General features: G+C 34.3%; 1 protein-coding gene across 1 annotated transcript; it reads right to left on the bottom strand.

The window, feature by feature from the left end:
* Window positions 1-950: 950 nt before the first annotated feature.
* LOC129001957 (hepatic leukemia factor) lies at window positions 951-19114 on the bottom strand. The gene is made up of 4 exons (XM_054429409.1): window positions 18982-19114; window positions 3971-4102; window positions 2388-2536; window positions 951-1082 (listed from the first exon to the last, which is right to left on the bottom strand). The coding sequence occupies exons 1-4, from the start codon at window positions 19112-19114 to the stop codon at window positions 951-953; spliced, it is 546 nt and encodes a 181-aa protein (XP_054285384.1).
* Between the last annotated feature and the right edge of the window lie 1421 nt (window positions 19115-20535).

Raw genomic sequence — 20535 nt, 5'->3', positions numbered from 1 at the left:
AAATCCTTATGGTACGAGGTAGGATTACAAAGGCATATTACTACACCACTTACTGTTAAGAAATATTTTCACATTTATTTTACTAAACTTGTGTTTAAATCTTGGTTACCACAGACTTAGACAAAGGTTTAGGTTGTTAAGGTGATGTTATTTCAAATCAATACCCAATCTATGACTTTCCAATCACTCGCTTATTAATCGGTGTGGGAGTAATGTGATATAAACTATATTTTTATTGTAGTTTTCAGAAACTTATTTAGATTAACAGTTTATACAAAAATATCATTGTAGAAATAGTTGTACTTTAATGTAGTGGTCGCATGGGTTCAACAAGAGGGCCCACACTGACTAAATAAGTGAGCTAGGAGGCAGTCACGGTTAAGACTAATTTCATTCAACGAGCCACCTTCACGCAGTTGGCCCATCAACTGATTATACATGAGTCACCCTTGATACAGCCAGCTCCATCAACCCAGCCTGAATCCCACCAGCAACAAGGTGTTAAAGTGTCAAGTTGACCCACTCTTAAGGCTGGCAGGTCCATGACATCATTATTCGGAACAGATTGATATTTGGTCTCCTTGACGCTAAATTACCACTCACTGGTGGAGAATCACAGTAGGAAAATTTACTTTGTTATGTCTAATTTATATATTTGAAAAAAATTATACAAGACATTTTATACTATTCAAAAGCTTAAGTTAATCGAACCAATAAGTCAGGAAGTGATGTAATCTATGTGTTTTTTTCCGTCACACTTCACACTTAAGCTATATGAGCGGTGTTGTGAGAGGTGGTAGTGAAGGGGTTAAGAATTAGAAATTCACCACCAGCAAATTAAACAATCAAATATTTACTATACTTAAATCAATGTACCTAACCTAATAAACGTAACATCAATAAATCAACAAATTATCAAAGTGTAAAAAAATTGATGATATAGAAACAAGTCAGTTGGCGCTGGAGGCTTTGTTGCACTTGAGGATTAGTTGCCTGAGAGTGGAGATCTCATCGCGCAACGTGAGGTTCTGAGCTGTCAACATGGCATTCTCATGTTCTAAGTGCAGTGCTCTCATGGCAATCTGGAAACACAGATCATTAAGTACTACTTAATTACTTAATACTTAAGACTAGCTAAAACAAGATGATCAAATGTTATTTCCTGGGTTTGTGATCCAGACAGCAAGTCTTACAGCTACCTGCCTATCAGTGCAAATAAAGAGTTATGGGATCAAAGCAAAAAAGTGAACAAAGTAGAATGTTTGACAGATGTGTACTCTTTGTCTCTTTGAACAAGGATAGCTATTTTTTTTAACTATTATCTTAAACATAAGTCAGCTAGTAAGTGCCAATGGTTTACCTTATTATTTTCTTTGTCTACTGTACGTTGTTGACAATACGTTGTTGTTGTACTATTGTTGATTAGTAGCATTGACTTATATAGTCAATGTTAGTAGGCCTGATAGTAACCTCACTTTCATATTTATGGATTTTTACAACAATTTTAAAGTTGAAATTCCTGTGTTTCACATGAAATACTTTTTGGTAGTACATTAGTTTTTTCTTGCAAACTACGCCTAGTACAGGGTGGCCGAAAAGTCCCTTTACACAACATTGCAGTACTTATTACACTGTTATTAACACAACTGTTCGGAAAATATTCGTAAGTGAATAGAAAGGGAACAGTTAGGTAGATAATGAAGCCTCAATCTCCCTTCCCAACCACCGCCATAGCCCTAGGACGTGGCGACACCCAGCAGAGAGTAAGGGCGGCGACTGATCGACTACGCAACCAACGATGGAGTGATCTCCGAAACGGCGGCAGTGCTATAACTTATCAGGATTGCGAAGACTGTGAGTTGCCTATTTATTTATATACATATACTCGCAATCTACCACACTGAAAAATCACCTTTTGTAAAGATTAAAGATATCTTTAAAAATCATCATCGTATAATTTACAGTTATCACGCAATAACAGAACTGTATGTTTCCTCAAAACTTTGACTAAGAGGATATCAACAAGTGTCCAAGAAATTGTCAATTATTTGGTCTTTTCATGTGCACACTTCTGTTTGCTCATTTGAATATTGATAGAACTAGATGTCCCATATTCCATCCCCATGTCAAAGTTGTTGCCAGTTTTTAATCAAAATTTGCCACCAACAGATTGTGCTGATAAAATATAATTTAATGTAGAATTTTAGACAGTGCAATCTGTTACATGGCTCACTCGAGACTCATCTATGTTCTTTGGAAAAAAAAATTGGCGACAGCGTTCCATAATATGCGTTTTGGAACTTATAGATGGAATGTCTACTTCAGTATACAATTAATTGTCAATGATAATACCATAACAATCATTGTTTGAAACAATCACAACTTGCCTGGTCTTCTCGTAAGCGTCTGGCATCTCTGGACTTCTTTGCTGCTTGATTATTTCTCTTTCGCCTTTCATAATACCTTTCATCTTTTTGTTCGTCTGGGATTGCTCTTTTTTCACCTCTTTTCTTTTGAGAACAAACTGATATGACACCTGCTGTCACAGATCAGTGAGATCAATTATAAATTAAATTCAATCCATTCAAGACATTAAGATGGTGTAGAGATTGTTTAAAAAGGAATATTTAACCTCTTTAAAATTTGTATTACATGGGGTCTGACTTAGGGGAGGTACAAATGAGGCATTTAGTTCAAAATTCCTCTGTGAACAGCACTGTAGTAAAAAGCACTTTGGCAATGAAGGTTTACTAATCGCAAAAATAGTTCTGTTCATAAAATAAAATTATAAATGCCTAAAATTCAATTTTATTAATTTTTAATTATAAAATTAAACTATCATAACCTAACCGAACTAACCAAACTTGCTGATAAAGAAATAATATAACAAAAGTTTATAGTAATCGGAAAAATAATTCTGTTTATAAAATAAAACTAGAAATTGCTCAATTAAAATTTTATAATGACTTAATAATAAAATTAAACTGTAATAACCAAACCAAACCAACCAAACTTGCTGAAAATAAAAAAAAATCTTGGATAAAAAGTTAATGCCGCCGGCGGGATTCGAACCCGGGACCTTCAGTATATCAGCCCGGCACGCTAACCATTAGACCACCGAAGCCGATGGCTATCGATAGTTTTGTTACGGTAATGACGTTCCCTCAGCTAATAAGAAGCCCTCAGCTGTCATCGTAGCCTCTTCTATACCTCCCCTGAGTAAATACCTATTACATGAGTATTGCTGTTACAAATGACACCAGTTAAAAGAAAAATCCTAATACAGTAGTTTTGTTTTTTGCTACATCAAGTCTTGAGCATTACTAGCATAACAATGTAACTGGTTGGTTGAATGTCTCTCTACTAGATCTGTACTGTGCCTTGTGACCAATGCTCAATGAAAACTCTCAAAAGCATTAAGAAACTCAGAAACGGTTAAAACTGCCATACTACTTTATGATTTTTTTATAAATCATGTAGTCAACCTGCCTGTTCTTATAATAACTCAAGAATGTGACCATAAATATATTAATAGCTACTAGAGGTTGTCCGTTGGTCGAAAGTTCTATCTAAAATATGTGATGTGCAGACTTCTCTATTTTCACCCCACACTGTAAATAAAACATGTGATTGGAATTTCTTCAATGTGTTTAGATTTTCTGTTTATATTTTGTTGTTATATCGTCACCAGCATAACCCCCTTAAGACACCCATAAGACCCATTTAAGCTTTTTTTTTTAATTTGAAATTCATTTTGGTGCTTATTTTTTAGCCAATTTAATTTATAAAAAGATTCTGCACAACTACATGAAAATAGCTTTCTAATATTGTGCGTAGAGTTTCCCTGCAATGCACACGAGCTGAGAGAAAAGGTTTTCAAGAATCATGCTTGCCTATTAGTATATAGATAAAAAATTATAATTATTGAGAACAGTCCATTACTATATTAACTAGTTTAGCCAAAACTTACCAGAAGAGGAGTCTAGGTGCAGGAAGGGTGGGGGAGAGTAATGTTGCACTGTAGGTACACACAGATTGAGGTTCCTGGGTGGCAACAAACACTCAGGTCCCACAGTGACTGGGTATCTCACACCTGGTACCTCTGTAACATCAAGATACACTATTAGTGTTGCAGTTTTTTGGATGCAACAAACACAGAGGTTTATACAGGTTAGTAAAAAGTCTGGAGACCCCCTGTTAATTTTTTAACAGCCCATACTAGAAAAACTCAACTCGGCAAACCTTTATGGCATGTTATGAAGTACTTTTTGGGAATAACCACCCACAAAGGTGGTGGGGTGTACATCCCCAAAATGGGGGAGATATCGGGGGAAACTCAAACATTTCAAACGGTAAGACCCATTGAGTGACCCCTCATTTTCAAGGCCCTGATAAAATAAAACGAACAACGCAAACTAGAGGTCTCTATCTCAATCCAGTAAAAAATGGAAGCTGATTAAAGTCTTTAGAAGTCAGAATTAACTTTCAATTTTATTCAATTGGCTGCCATGTTTTACTGTGTTAAGATAGAGACCTCTAGTTTGCGTTGTTAGTTTTCTTTTATCAGGGCCTTGAAAATGAGGGGTCACTCAATGGGTCTTACCGTTTGAAATGTTTGAGTTTCCCCCGATATCTCCCCTTATTTTGGGGATGTACACCAAGTGGATCACTAAAAATGATCATTCAAACCTATCAAACCTACCTATGTACCTTAAAAATAATTGGTCACTCAATGGGGCTTAACATTTACAATCTTTGAGTTTCTCCCAAAATTTCCCATTTTGGGTTTGGGAACCAAGTAGCAATAGCAGTTAGGCTCAAAAAGTACTTCATAACATACTATAAAGGTGTAGAGTTTAGTTTTCCTAGTGTTCCAGTTACAAAATTTACAGGGGGGCTCCAGACTTGGAAAGCTGTAAGTTAAATTTAACTTTTGAGAATTTCAATTGGCTGCTATTTTTTACTGGATTGAGATGGATACCTCTAGTTTGCGTTGTTGGTTTTCTTTTACCAGGACCTTCAAAATGAGGGGTCACTCGATGGGTCTTTGTATTAGAAATTTTGGAGTTTCCCCCAAAATCCCCCATTTTGGGGATGTACCCCAAGTGGCGGTTATGCCCAAAAAGTACTTTATAACATGCCATAAAGGTGTGCCAAGTATGGGCCTATTTTTCTAGTATGGGCCGTTAAAAAATAACAGGGGGTCGCCACACATTTTACTAACCCTGTATATATAATACGCTAAGCCGATTTTTGTAAACAGAACTCCTCCCTCATTTTTGCACCGATTTTGAGGATTAAGTGTCAAAAACATGGCCCTGATCTGTAGTTTTGCAAAGTATTTTTCATTTTTTGACATCTTTGTTAGTTTGGGCAGGATCTTCCATCAAAGTTGGGTTTTCTCCCTTAAGATTAACATGGGGGAATCTAAATATTTAATTGGAAACGTTGTCCGGCCCGGCCACTAAATTGAGAGAACGGCTGGGCGTAGAAACTTGGTAGAGGTGTCCAAAGAAAGTTCTCGGTCTGTTGATGAGCCATCTAAAGAAAAACGAAGTAAATTCCCTTAGGGCTCTGCCCCAGAGGTCTTTAAAGTTCCCTTCCCAGATTTGTTTACATTATCGTCATATGGATAATTTTTCACTACTTTTTAATGAAACAGCTGTTAATATTTAAATTGTATTTTAAACAACACATATTATAGGGAGTTACTGAGTTTGTTAAAAAGAAGTATTTGCAATGTAATTTTCTGTTTTTAAAATGTATTTTGTTCTGTATCATCTCATGTTTTGCAATATAACGTTCAATTACGAAATCATTGGAAAATCTTAATATTACAGTAACTCTTAAAATGATTTCTTATTGAATAATCTTATATCTATTGGACGGGTTGGTGTCTGCCTTTTTTACCACTTTTGCTGATATTTTGTCATATAATTCAAGACAGATCATCAATAGGTTCATGCGATTATTTTCATTCATGTTTTTAATTATTGGAAATGATTTCGATTGTGTAATACAATACAAAATAATACAAGTGCAGGAGGGCACGTTGCCCATATGAGCCGTGTTCATATTTTGTTAAATTAATTGTGGTGTACAGCAACTGGATTAATTGTTTAATAACTTAGAGATTTTACTTCGATGGACAGTATTCAAACAGCTTAGTGAAAACACAATAGTTCCTATTGAATGTTATTAAACTAACGAAAAGGATTGTACATGTTTACTAGCGCTTCTCAGCAACAAAAAACATTTATCTCTAAAAGAAATTTATCAAAGTGCATTGGTAACTTACCCAGAGAGTAACATAAACAAAATCCCCAAACTTGATTCTACAAAAAAGTTCAGGCCAGAGCCATTTTAATGCGCTTGGATTGTGACATTTATTAATTCCCGGCTTATATTTCTCTTGACCAACGGATTATTCATCTGCAGGAGAAGTTTATTGTGCTCTTATCGTGTCTAATAACATCTAAACACAGAAACCTTGCCTAAAATAGTACTTATATCTTGACAGATGTTTTGCAGTGGCCTATTACGGACCGTGGCTCACTTGGTTGGCCTTAAATGAGATTTGTGAAAATAACACTACACTTCGACTGTAAAACAAATTTCACAAAGAGTAATTACCATTTAAGCAGTTACTGCCATGAAAGAAAGGTCGTGTTCATTTTGAACTAGATATCCTCACCCTTTCTAAGATACGTTGATTAACAACAATGCATGTAAATGTCACTATTTACGTAACAATTTACAGTATTTGCTTTTAGCGAATTTCCCATATAGGGAATACTGTAAGCTATTACCGTAGTACTCATGGTAAGACCTGGACGCGGGACCGATTTTTTTTCGTTTTGAGGTCCCTAGAGGCCAAAAACACCATCCGTTCAAATTCATATATATATATATATAAATATATATATATATATATGTGTGTGTGTGTGTGTGTGTGTCCGTCAGCACGATAACTCGAGCAAAAATGATCCGATTTTGATGAAATTTGGTACAAACGTGTAAACCTACGTTTATTCGAACGAGTTCGCGATCCAGCATGATCGGACTATGGGAACGGGTGTTTACGGGGGGTTTTATGGGGTAAAAATAGGTTTTTCCCATTTTTGACCCAAAAAACATCAAATTTAGCAATTTATTTCCAAACCATTTTGCAGAGCTTCAAAAAACAAATAATTTAGTATACTGAAGCGTTATTATGCGCCTAATGGTTACGGAGAAAATTCCAAAAAATTGTAAATTTAAAATTCCCATGTTATTCTTATGGAGAATGAGTAAACTGTTGTAGTTTGCTTGTTTATGAACATATTTTGATCAAATTTGGAAAATGTTTTTATTTCTTACTAACTATTAACATTTTACAAAAAAAAAACAGTTTTACCCTCCCTGATGCAGCAAACCTAAGTACTTGTTAAACTAATTCTATTTAAATCGGGAATAAATGTTATATTTTTAAGTAGACATTTCAGTGTAAATCCAATCAGTCAAATGGAAATTCGCTTAGTCTGCAGGTTTGCTGCGGCGGGGGTATTTTGAAATGCAGCATTGCTTTGTCATTTGCATTATTTGTTGCCAATGAAGTCGCATGACCATATGAACGAGGTCCATCATTTCAAGAATAAAAGCCAGCTTCACTGCAAGTATATTCCTTTACACCTAACCACCTAACATTCCGAAGATATATTATATTGAACACTTAATGTAATTGATAAGGCTGAGACCACTGACATCCGCATGTCATCGAAGTTATGCTAAAAAAATTGTATTGCTAAATTTAGAGGGTTAATAGCTGTGTGCCCGTTCTACGCACGGGGATCTTATCGTAGTCAGTTAAAACCATAAAACCTTCTCATATTAAGCACAGCTTCAGTTGGTTTGCATACTTTCAGATATGCTGACAAAACTATTACTGTATACACATATAAACCTTCGCAAATACAGTATCTGACAGTTTCAAGCCAAAGCTTAATGCTTCGCAATTAAATGTCACCCAGATCTTGTTGCTCCATATGTTAAATCCAATTATTAAACAAAAAAAATTATAGAACTATGAGGCATAGCCCTGAGGTAGGCCTATAATTGAAATTTACTTTCCACAATGGTTAAAAGTATTTAAGGTACTACCTCAACCTCCTTGTCCTTTCCGTGAAACACTGAGAAATAAGGACATTTAATGCATTACCAACAGACATACACACAAAAATACAGAACTTAATTAGGGAATTTGCTAAGCTTTAAGCATAACAAAGTAGGTCTACATATTAAATTAGTATTTGATATCTTTGTTAATGTTAAACAAATTTATCATAACAATTTATATTTGCTTGGACCGAAGATGACCCGAAATGCTGTTGAAATGCTATATGAATCGGCTTGCTATATGAAATGAAGTACTATAGACGATTTAGATTGGTAATTTATAATAAAAATTACCAAAATAGGCCACGAACTATTGATACATAAACAACGTTTAAAGCGTTTGAACAATTCATAAATGTTTTACTAAAATGCGTTATAGTTTTCTTAGCATAAACTAACATTTTGGAATCCAGACAGAAAAATCAAAACCTATACATTTAAGACATCAATTAAATTGAATACGCCTGTAATAAATAAGGTACAACGCCAACGATAACTAATTTGTAAATTACAGTGATGTGTTGGTACGTAAAAATGATTCTTGCTGCTACCAGCGGTTCAAAGGAAAAGAACCAGTACCAAAAACCAACGTTTACAGTTAAGAGCTATAGTACATCCGACCAATTATATGCGTTAATCAAGGTTAGATCTCTTGGTTTTGGATTTTCTCGTATTAAAATTTATCGGCAATCAAAGTTATTTCCCATTAATTGCTTTACATTAATTGCTTTTCGTAAACAACCTTTAATGTAAGCTTATCGGTGTCAGTTTGAAGAAAAAAAAACAACCTTATACAACAAATTTCTGTTATGTAATAGATTACGTATTCCCTAAACAATGATTGGTATATATTAACATTAGAAGGAAATGTGACAAAAATCACACAACGTTGGGATTTTTGACGTTTGTAATTTTATTTCTTAAGTAGGTAGGCCGTGTATTCTATGGAAAAGTAGGCCTACCGGTATCAAGGATCGTCGTCGAAAAGGTTGTTATAATTGGGTAGGCGTACGTACCCAAGAGATGGGCTATGGGCCTATTGATTGGCTGTATGGTCCAGCGATTGCATCACACGGTGAATAGGAACTACTGACTATATATATAGTCAATGGTAGGAACAGAAAGTGGCCAATTGGAAAATCGAGTTTAGCATCATCCGTAAACCTCTGTTACAATTACCCACTGCAGTTGTGATTTTTTTCTTTACACTTTACACAACCGCCATTGAAGCGACGTCAATGAGTGAAACCATGTTTCTAAGCTATTGGCGACGGTCATTAATAAATTTAAGATTCCCAGCCGTATACAACACTGATTCAAGGTCTTCTTTCTGGTTATCAAAACTCAAGAACAATTTTATGCACAAATAATCTCTGGTTCCTGACCTGGATGAAGCCTAGTGATTTAATTTAATAAACGGTTACACTATATTATTCCACATGCGATTAATTAAATCCTTTATGTAAGAAACACGTTTTTAATCTCACTTGGATGGGATTTGCCTTCAAAACGTGATCGAAAATGGTTGCGGTATTTTTAAACAACATTTGTAAACATATCGGTGACAGCTAGAAAAAATAATCTTGATCCGAACAGCTGTTCGTTATTTCATAGATGATTATGTGACAAAAATTGGACGAAAACTTGACAAAAATCGCACAAAACTGCATTTTTGAACGTCCGTAATTTTATTTACAAATTAGTGAAGCCATATTTTAATGGCTAAAAATCCAGTGAATACATTAAAATGACTTGGATCTTTATAGGTACTCTCATTTTCCTGGAGAAGATTGCGTAAAATGCCATCTTGAGTGTTACAGACAGACAGTCAGATAAACAGACAGTCAGACAGACAAACAGACAGTCAGACAGAAATTGAGATGAGACTTGTTTCGGCTTCTTTAATGTATGAAACGTAAAAATAACCAAACAATTTATGATTCTGAGCAATGTACAGACAAAACTCTAATTTTACTTATATAGATTCATTGGCACAGATGTACTGTATGATGACCGACGTGACGAAGGAAAAATAAAACTTACACAGCTTTAGGGTGGGTCTCCCTTTGAAGTAAGAACGTACCTTCTCAACAAACAGACATTTTTCAAAAAAATATAACACAGATTTAATCTACATAACACTGACGAAATCGCAGAAGTATGTACCGGTATCTCAAAAGATCCACCAATACGATTTTAATACTATTTAAAGATTCTTCCAAAAGCATTCTTTATATTATATTCATAAAAAAGAAGATAAACCAGTTAACATAGGAACAATAACTCCTATGATAGACGGTATAAGAAATATATTATTCATTGAATGATCAACCATTGTTTCTACTCCTATTTATTACTCATTTAACAATGCTAAATTCTAAAATTTTCTATAATTTCTCTTTTTGTCGCAGTTAGAAGAATTGTGTCGTAAGCCTTTAAAGCAACCATCGATTTCGACGGGTTTCACTGTAAATATTTCATTTCAACCAAGTCAGGAAATGTTTGTAGCAAACTGTTAAATTAGCAAACTTATTGTCTGTTTACAATTAACATTTATGTTCTTCTTCTCACTTTTAATTTCTGACAACAGCTGGAGTTTCATTACAATGTTTGTTTCCCATGTTAATCTTATGGAGAAATACGAAACTTTAAAGAGCCCCAGGGCCTCATTCTCTAGTTATTTCCCTAAAAAGAAAGTTTCCTGCACAACTTCACGTTACGCTCTTTCCAATGACACCAAAAACATGTCAATGTTTTATCTATGGGTTTACTAATACTTTTGAAGTCAAACGGAGTAAAGCCCGTGGGTAACAGCTAGAATCTATATATTTAATACACAGTTGTAACACTGTTTTCTCAGTAATTACTGGACCGATCTACAAGATTTATGTCACAAATTAAAGGGGATAGTGTGTAGATTTGCCGAACTTCCTTAGAATTTACGTTTTTTCTAAGGGCTACGACCTACAGCCCTTTAAAGGTCGAGTCAATACAATTCTTATTGAAGAATATAATATACAGTTTATAAATTATTCCTCAGCTGTTTAATGTTTGTCAGACATTAGTTATTATTTTTATAACCTCACTTTCAGTATGCAATTATTAAACTTGGAGTTTCTGTTTATAAACACACGATTTTGATCAAGGAAAGTGTATTTTTTAACTTATTTTTTAAATGTTTTAGTTTTCCTGCAAAGTGATCTGAAGGAAAGTGGTAATTGAGTTTATGTTTGAGTATGGAATGTGAAATAATACCCATAGTAGGGGACGGAAACTTATTGTTTTGATCAATATAATTTATTCTCTATAGCCACCAGAACAATCATAGGGAAATCCGCTTGCAAGTTGTACAGATAATTGCTAATGATTGGTACAAACATACAAACATTTTATCGTAAGTGATTAATCTTACTCAAGATCAGTGTTCGACGTCCACATTTTACCTTCTCGAGATGGCGAGTACGCTGGGATATTTGGAACTACAATTTATCAGTGAACTATACCCTAACTATATTTTTTCGAGTAGGCCAACACAGGGAAGTTGCTTGAGAAACTGTGACTTACGATTTCGGTTCTGGCGAAGAAGTATCTGACTTGATGTTTAATGGCAATGTTGACTCGGGTCATTATAGCGTTATAAAACATTATCATTAACCCAGGATGTGAAAAGTACAAAAAGAAAAAGAAAAGGTAATCATTAACCGGGCGTAAAAAGACAAATAGAACGAAAAAACATGTAGAGAACCATCGAACTAAAAAGGTAAAGAGCAGTGATGGTGTTAAATGTGCTCTGGAAGTCCCTTCTAAAAAATACCATTTTTTTTTTAAATTGGGGTCGTTAAATTGGATTTGTCAGTACTGCAAATCTATGAATTTTGAGTCAGAACAGACTATAACTGGGACACAAATATTTTTTCCTTATGTTGTCACAAGGGGAAGGTAAAATGAACTCCTTATCAACATTTTGAGTTTATGGAAAATCTTATCAACCGCGACTATAAAAAAAGTATTAAGGGTCAAAAGAGACAAAACACTATTAGAGTAAAACATAATACAAATCTGCATTTGAAATGGCCAGTTCTAAGTATCACTTGAATCAACATCTTTCTGGTAGTGGTATCTTTTTGGTAGTGGTAGTCTACATAGTTTTAAAATCCACGACACCTTTTCCATCAAATTGGACCGTTAATACCCTCTAACATTGAACAAAGTATGCCCAACTTTATATATACGACGTAAACACAGCTTTTACTTACAGTATGGGTCAAAGATTCGTGAAATGCTACCAACTGCTGATGCGTGATTTAGATGTAGGCTAAGTGACTATATCTTTATTCCATACAACAAATGTAATGAAAAAAAAACGACGAATATAGGAATATACTTGAGCAAATTATCTAAATATCATAAATAGCTGCTTATTAGGTTATCAGCATTGCCCAGTTCGTATACTATTTATTTTTTAAATGAAACTCGAATTAATATAAAACATTCATTTGGTTAAAATAATATATCGGTTTGATTAACATAAAATAGTTTTTTATACAGGCAAACTATCAGTTCTATTTCATGTAAAAAAATAAACAACCCCTAAATAAAATACAAAGATAAACAGTATTTGTTAATTATTATTTCTTTTATTGCTGACAATATTCCCGTGGCGGAGCACGGGCGGTTAACTAGTTGTATAAATATTGTAGTGTAATGTCAATAATGTATCAAAATAACATGATACATTTTCGATCCAGAAAACAACTAATTTGGCCCTAGACAAAATAATTCAAACGTCCCTATCGAGTGCAGTAATATATTGGATTGTAAGATCTGAAAACGATTTCTTCCACAGTACCTATATAAAACGTTTTACATCACCTAATAAAAATTAACTCTACTATCATAGAGTACCTATGATAATTATTATATAACTCTAATATAATTATATTATAACTCTAATATAAAGTATATAATTATAATTATAATTATAATTATTTTGTGTGTTACATTATATTGATGTAAATATTATTCACATCATGCCAGTTGAAATTATTTTATTTTTACATTCTTTTATTCTCTGCTCTGTGCTTGCAACCTTTTCACTTAGACATATAAATTGGAATGCATAATGGTAAATGTACCTCGTCCGTCTTCATTCTTCTAGATTATTTAATCTAGTTTCGGATCGAGTGACCCATTGTCAAATCCGATATCAAACTGCGGGTTTACATCTAAACGTCTTTGTCAACACACACCTATCCGCTATCTACACGATATGAACAATAAAACATTTGGAAACAACATTTAAACATAGGCTGGTCACACTATTAAAATCGGAACTGACAACACATGTTGTACGGCGATCACGACAAAACTCATTTTTACTTTCTCCCCCTATACCATAGTATATGGAGAAAGTATTGTTTTCGTCAAAATTTTCGAGTTTGAGTTTTGAGTGGATATATTCGTTTTGGGTCCCCCTGGACCCAAACAAGTGGTTTTCGAAGTGATGTCTGTGTGTGTGTGTGTGTGTGTGTGTGTGTGTGTGCTTTCGTGCTGCATAAGCTGTGGGGACATGAGTGTGAATGTGACCAGACTGTGTGGACCTGGTCGCTTATGTGGACATCACACACGTCCACACAATTTTCACAGGAAATACATTAACTGTGTGGACTTTAGTATATGGAGAAAGTATTGTTTTCGTCAAAATTTTCGAGTTTGAGTTTTGAGTGGATATATTCGTTTTGGGTCCCCCTGGACCCAAACAAGTGGTTTTCGAAGTGATGTCTGTGTGTGTGTGTGTGTGTGTGTGTGTGTGTGTGTGTGTGCTTTCGTGCTGCATAAGCTGTGGGGACATGAGTGTGAATGTGACCAGACTGTGTGGACCTGGTCGCTTATGTGGACATCACACACGTCCACACAATTTTCACAGGAAATACATTAACTGTGTGGACTTAGTGATGTCTGACTTGTCGCGCTCCTACAGACTTTTTGGTGAACAAGGAAAGCTGCTGGCGGCTAATAGCAATGGGACTTGAGTGTTTGGCTTCCCTATCTCCTGATATAGAATACTCCTTGTACAACATTTCATAATAAATTAATAACCCAATCAACTATTTAAATAATTCTTACAGTTTGGTTAAACATAGCATAATTATCATTTATATATATATTTATTTATTTATATAAATATTATTTTTTAACTTTTTATGCCACCTAATATTTTTTTCATAGTTATTTATTTCACTATTTGTTCTTGTGATTCCATTTAGCTCATATTTTCACCCATCTTCTTTCATTTATTTATTTTTTCTATTTGATCAAATAGAATTAGATAAAAGGATAATTTAATTTATTTACTTCATTTCACATTTATGTTTTTCTTCTCCATTAAATATGTGTGTACAATTTTTGTAAATACTTTGTTGGAATAAATATATAATTCATTCATTCATTCAAAATAAATATAATGAGTGTGTCATATAATAAATCATTATCACATTTAATTGTTACATATATTATTCAATATGGTATTTAGTAAGTAAAAAAAAAAACGATTTGCAGGATCCATTTGCAACAATTTGCAAGTGAATAGACAGTGCTGGCCAGACTTTACAGTTTTAACTAGTTTTATCACCTTTTATTCTTTTTTTATAATTTGATCAAAATGACTAGTTTTGACTATCGTGATTTTGACAGTATTTTAAAGAATCTTTTGACATACCACAATGTTAATACATTGATTATGTGGTTGCATACAATGACTTGACGAAGTTCTAAGGAACGAAACTAGTCGTCATACCAGCAACTGTGGTTGGATGAGGTAATCCTTTTATATTATTAATAAAACTTGTGTGTGTAATAGAAAGCAAGTGGTTTACTAAGAACAAATAATAGAAGTCATTGGATTTATCCTTTTTGTCGTGAAAGTTTTTATACTATCGTATGTCAGTCCAGTCATTCGATGAGCTTCTTCAGATCATGAGGCATCAGATAACAAAAATAAACACGCATTTTAGGAATGCTATTCTATGCTATCAGAATATTATTATGCCTGTTTGTCCCACAGGGATAGCTGGCAATGAACATTTTCGATAAACTTATCAATATCAAACATTTCTAGTAGAATCTAAACAACCGCACAACGCAACAGGATAGTGTGCACGAACCCCCGAGACTGGACGAGTTTTCGGTCTTTGTCTGGTCGTACTAAGATGATTGATTAAATGCACTAAGTTGTGACAAAATTAGTCAGTACAGTTTTATCCCTGTCTTATTACATTTTTCCATTACAAGTACCATCATTAATTAAATGGCCATCATTAATTGTCTTTACTTTCTGATTAATTGCGTTCTTAAGTACGGGGTTTGTGAGTGTAGATGCTAAGTTTGAGAACGCCTCACAGAAGAAATTTACACTCGCTAAAATCTGGTGATCTAGGGGCCACGACATAATATCACGACATAAATATTTGGAAGGTGAAATAAACCATTCTAGAATAGAAATATAATAAATTTAATGAAAATTGAATCCTAATGGGCAGTGAATCTTGTTAAATTAACATTTATAAGGTTTAATGTTTATCTAACGTTGTTGTCTCACCTGTGACATAAAAAGAGCTTAATCAACAATTATGAACCACAGCTTGACACAGGGCCGTCCGAAGGGGGGGGGGGCAACCGGGGCAAGTTGACCCGGGCGCCGGAACAAATTTTGTTTGTGGTATTGTAGGTTTGCATGAATTGTAAAGGTTATCAGATTATGGCGTTAATAAATACGAATCTGAAAAATGAGGCTGTAGTTAACAGCGAATCTAGCAGTGGGGAGGAGGGGGCACCGCGACTACATTTTCCCCGGACGTTGACAACCCTAGGGACGGCCCTGGTTGACAAAGCGTTTCAACATCTACATCATCCTAACAGTTTCTTTAGAACCGTACGGCTGCATTTTCCCGATAGATTCCGTTTCCCTAAAATTCATTCGTACGGACATAATTCATTTTTAGAAAAATAGAAAGAATTCAATAATAAAATGAATTACAATTAAAAAACTGAGAAGACAAAATGTTTAACTCTCCTCTAATAGTAAGGGGTTGTCGTCAAGATGCTACACCAACAAAACGCCACCATCTAGATGACCGAAGTGTTGGGTTGACTTGTAGGTTGCAATTTAAGTGCCGTACCGACAGTATAGTCATTAATTAAAATATATAGTACATTTTCCTTACGTCCGCCAGTAATTTTAATACGGGAATACGCTTTATTTCTTCTCATAAAACCTTTTGTACTGCCGTTTATTATGGACGCTAACTGACTACAAGTACAGGTAATGTATCATAAGGGGGGGAGACGTGATTCATATGATAATATTTCTTTGTACTATCGGTCGCTGATTACTGTACAGAATTATCTTTTTCCTACCTGCATTAATCCATTTCCACTATCGTCGATTATAGGCGCTAACTAGAGCTACAGTTCAACATAGTCAAGCTATAGTCAAATTTGAAACTGAATTGAGTACCTCATCTGAAAGGGCTCTCTGTTCAGAGACAAAGTCAGTAGGTGTCATAGATTAAGTCAAAACCAAATACAGCAAAGTACTTAATTTATATATTATTAATATATAAAATATTCAATTAATATTAATTAATAAATCAATATTGTAAAATATTAATATGAAATTAATAGTATAAAATATTTATATCAAATTATACAATATTAATATATAATATTAAATTATATTAGTAATATGGAACCAAATCAATTGTATCACTGAAAAATATCGATATTTCTCCAGCAATATCTTTATGAAGACATTGGTGTTTTGGCCTGATATTTTAATCTGACAAGAAACTGTATTTCTTACTTATTAAATATTTTTTACAATGAATTAATACATGAATATTGTTATTTCATATGCTACATAGCAATTCGGATGTGACTAATATACAACGATTTGTTTATAAAGAAGAGTGGAGACATAACCTAAACATACTGTCAAAATGCAACCAGTGAAATTCCCAAACTGTGTGGACATTAACACCTTTAAGCGAAAAAACACTCGATTGTGTCAACATTTGCATTATCTGTGTGGACATGTGTACTAGCTTTTGCATTACCTGTGGGGACATGGCCGACTCTTGCATTAACTGTGGGGACGTCCACACAATTTTTATGATTTTTTTTACTACATTTAGACCAATAAACAAGGAGTGTTCTTTTATTCGTCTTCAATTTGAGGTTAGAAAGAACCTAGGATATTTTTTTCAGCCGTGTGCCTTGATGTCCACATAGTTTGGTTAAAAACCCATGTCCACACAAGTATAGGGATGGCGTGTACGTGTGTGCGTTGTGTGTGTGTGTGTGTCTGGATGTGTACAGAGCTAGAGACTACACCTGTGGTCCGATTTCGATGAATTTCGATGAATTTCGATTTGGTATGTAGGTTCTAATCCATGGTATCTCCAGGCGTTTTTTTCATTTTTTTGAAATTTTTATTTTTAATGGGGATTTTCCCATAAAAACCCATAAAAAATGGAAAAAAAGGATTTCAAAAAAATGGCCCGAACGATTTTGATAAAAATTTAGTATGTTGTAGCCCTTTAAATTCTGAATAAAATGGTACCAATCCCATATCTGTAAAAATTACGGTTCAAAAGTTATGGTCAAATATGTTATTTTCCCATAAAACCCCATAAAATAACGGAAGAATAGGATTTTCCGAAAAATGGCCCGAACGATTTTGATAAATTTTAGTTATGGTCAAATATGTTATTTTCCCATAAAACCCCATAAAATAACGAAAAATAGGATTTTAGAAAAAAATCCGGTTTTGATTTAACATAGTATGTTATATTCCTTACAGTTTTGATAGTTTTTTTTTTTTTTAATTTTTTAGACATTTTTATTTTTAATGGGGATTTTCCCATAAAAACCCATAAAAAATGGAAAAAAAGGATTTTCTAAAAAATGGCCCGAACGATTTTGATAAAAATTTAGTATGTTGTAGCCCTTTAAATTCTGAATAAAATGGTACCAATCCCATATCTGTAAAAATTACGGTTCAAAAGTTATGGTCAAATATGTTATTTTCCCATAAAACCCCATAAAATAACGGAAGAATAGGATTTTCCGAAAAATGGCCCGAACGATTTTGATAAATTTTAGTATGTTATAGTCCTTTATATTCTGAACAAAATGGTACAAATCCTATTTCTGTAAAAATTACGGTTCAAAAGTTATTGTAAATTATATCATTTTCCCATAAAACCCCCATAAAATAACAGAAAAATTGGATTTTTCCAAAATTGGCCCGAACGATTTTGATAAAAATTTAGCATGTTATAGTCCTTTAAATTTTGAACAAAATTGTACAAATCCCAAATCCATCTCACCTTAAACACGATAAGGGTTGTAGACAAACTTATGGGAGAAAGTATGTGTCAGAATGCTGATACCGTTTATTGTTTGTCAACTTATGATTTTATTGTTTGCTCACAGGGTGACGACAGCCAATTTCCAACTCCAACGCCATAGTTTGCAGGTCAATACGTTTATCGTATTCTATTTTATAAATTTAGCTTCAAACGTACACAATACTAAAACAGTGAATCATTATCCAGATAATAAGTTATTTTGAAATTTAAGAGCAACAAATACTATGAGGATAAGGTAAATATACCTTATTTACTAAAGTTATTTCTAACACAGCTAAGTAATTATTTTCCTTTCCTCTGTGGTATACTAAATCTCAACAACACCAGAGGAAAGTGCGCCATTAATCATGTAAACGGTGTACTTGTTACTTGACTGAAACTAAACAGTTCGATTTACCTGATTGTGCAAGTAGGTGATTGTAACGTAATAAGTTTAGCGCAGAGAACGCTGACATCATGCTAGGTGTTGTGATGTCCACCTTGGTTACATCAGGAGGGCCGGGGTCGCTGAAGCTACGATACGCTTCCATCAGTCAACTAACTACGGTCATGGTCTCATCAGCAGTGTGAGACAGAGGCGTCGGGAGTAACAGTAATTTGCATGTTAGTTGTCGGACCTAACAATCCGTGTAAACCAATGACAAATCTTTCTCAAGCCCCGCCTCGCGCCTGCGTCCCGATACTGGCCTCTCATTGGTCACTACTTTGTGTCCTTTCGTTTCATTTTTTTACACACAAGCAAAAGGTGACACAATGCATTGCCTATTTTCTTACCCATTCTTTGATCAATCTATGACACCGTGAGTCAATTTGTTCTATAACGTGTAGATTCCGACAGCTAGGTACCGTAACCCAACTAATTACAGTTTAAAAATACCCCCACCGCAGCAAACCTGCAGACTAAGCGAATTTCCAATTGCCTGATTGGATTGGATTTACACTAAAGTGTCTCCTTAAAAATATCACATTTATTCCCTATTTAAATAGAAAATATGTTCATAAACAAGTAAACTACAACAGTTCACTTATTCTACATAAGAATAACATAAGAATTTTAAATTTACATTTTGTTGGAATTTTCTCCGTCACCATTAGGTGCATAGTGACGCTTCAACATACTAAATTATTTGTTTTTTTTAAGTTCTACAAAATGGTTTGGAAAGAAATTGTAAAATTTTGTGTTTATTGGGTTAAAAATGGGAAACCCATATTTTTACCTCATAAAACCCCTCATAAGCCCCCGTTACCATAGTCCGATCATCCTGGTTTGTGAACTCGTTCGAATAAATGTTGGTTTCTAGAGACCTCAAATGAAAAATTAAATTGGTCCCGGGTCCAGGTCTTACAATGAGTACTGCGGTAATAGATTATTACCTAAATGGGAAATTCACTAATAAGATCAAATGTATTCAAGTCCGAAACATTTTCGTTCAAATACATTATTTATCCCTTCTCAATAGCACAATTTTTACAAATCTAAATATATAAAAGGCAAAGCCCTCACTGACACACTCACTCACTCACTCATCACTAATTCTCCCACTTCCCATTTACCTAGGAGGCTGAAATTTGGTACACCGATTCTTTAGGCATTAAATAGGAAAACTAAGTTGTTTTTATTCTGATCGGACTCTCGGGCTCCGCCCCAGTGGCTCTGAAGTTTCCCATGTTAACCTTATGATTTTTCATATTTAAAAGGAATTAATGAATCTTATCAGCTGTTTCAATTAAACAAGTTGGTTCTGTTCTATGATGTTCAATAGCTTTAAAGTTACAAGGATTGCCAACAGGGTGCAGCACTATTATTATTTTTTTAATTTATGACAACAGCTAATTTGCAACCAAAAGGTGAGTGGAGTGAGCGTAGCGAACAAACTTCAACCTGGAGGCGAGTTAGCGTAGCGAACGAGCTAACCTCAAGGCAAGTGAGCGCAGTGAACGAGCTCCAACC

Source organism: Macrosteles quadrilineatus, unplaced genomic scaffold, assembly GCF_028750875.1.
Source record: "Macrosteles quadrilineatus isolate MER2022 unplaced genomic scaffold, UCM_ALF_1.0 Scaffold_1__1_contigs__length_201487025, whole genome shotgun sequence".
Classification (NCBI taxonomy): domain Eukaryota; kingdom Metazoa; phylum Arthropoda; class Insecta; order Hemiptera; family Cicadellidae; genus Macrosteles; species Macrosteles quadrilineatus.
The sequence above is the reverse complement of the archived record's forward strand: the minus strand, read 5'-3'. Positions and strand labels throughout refer to the sequence as shown.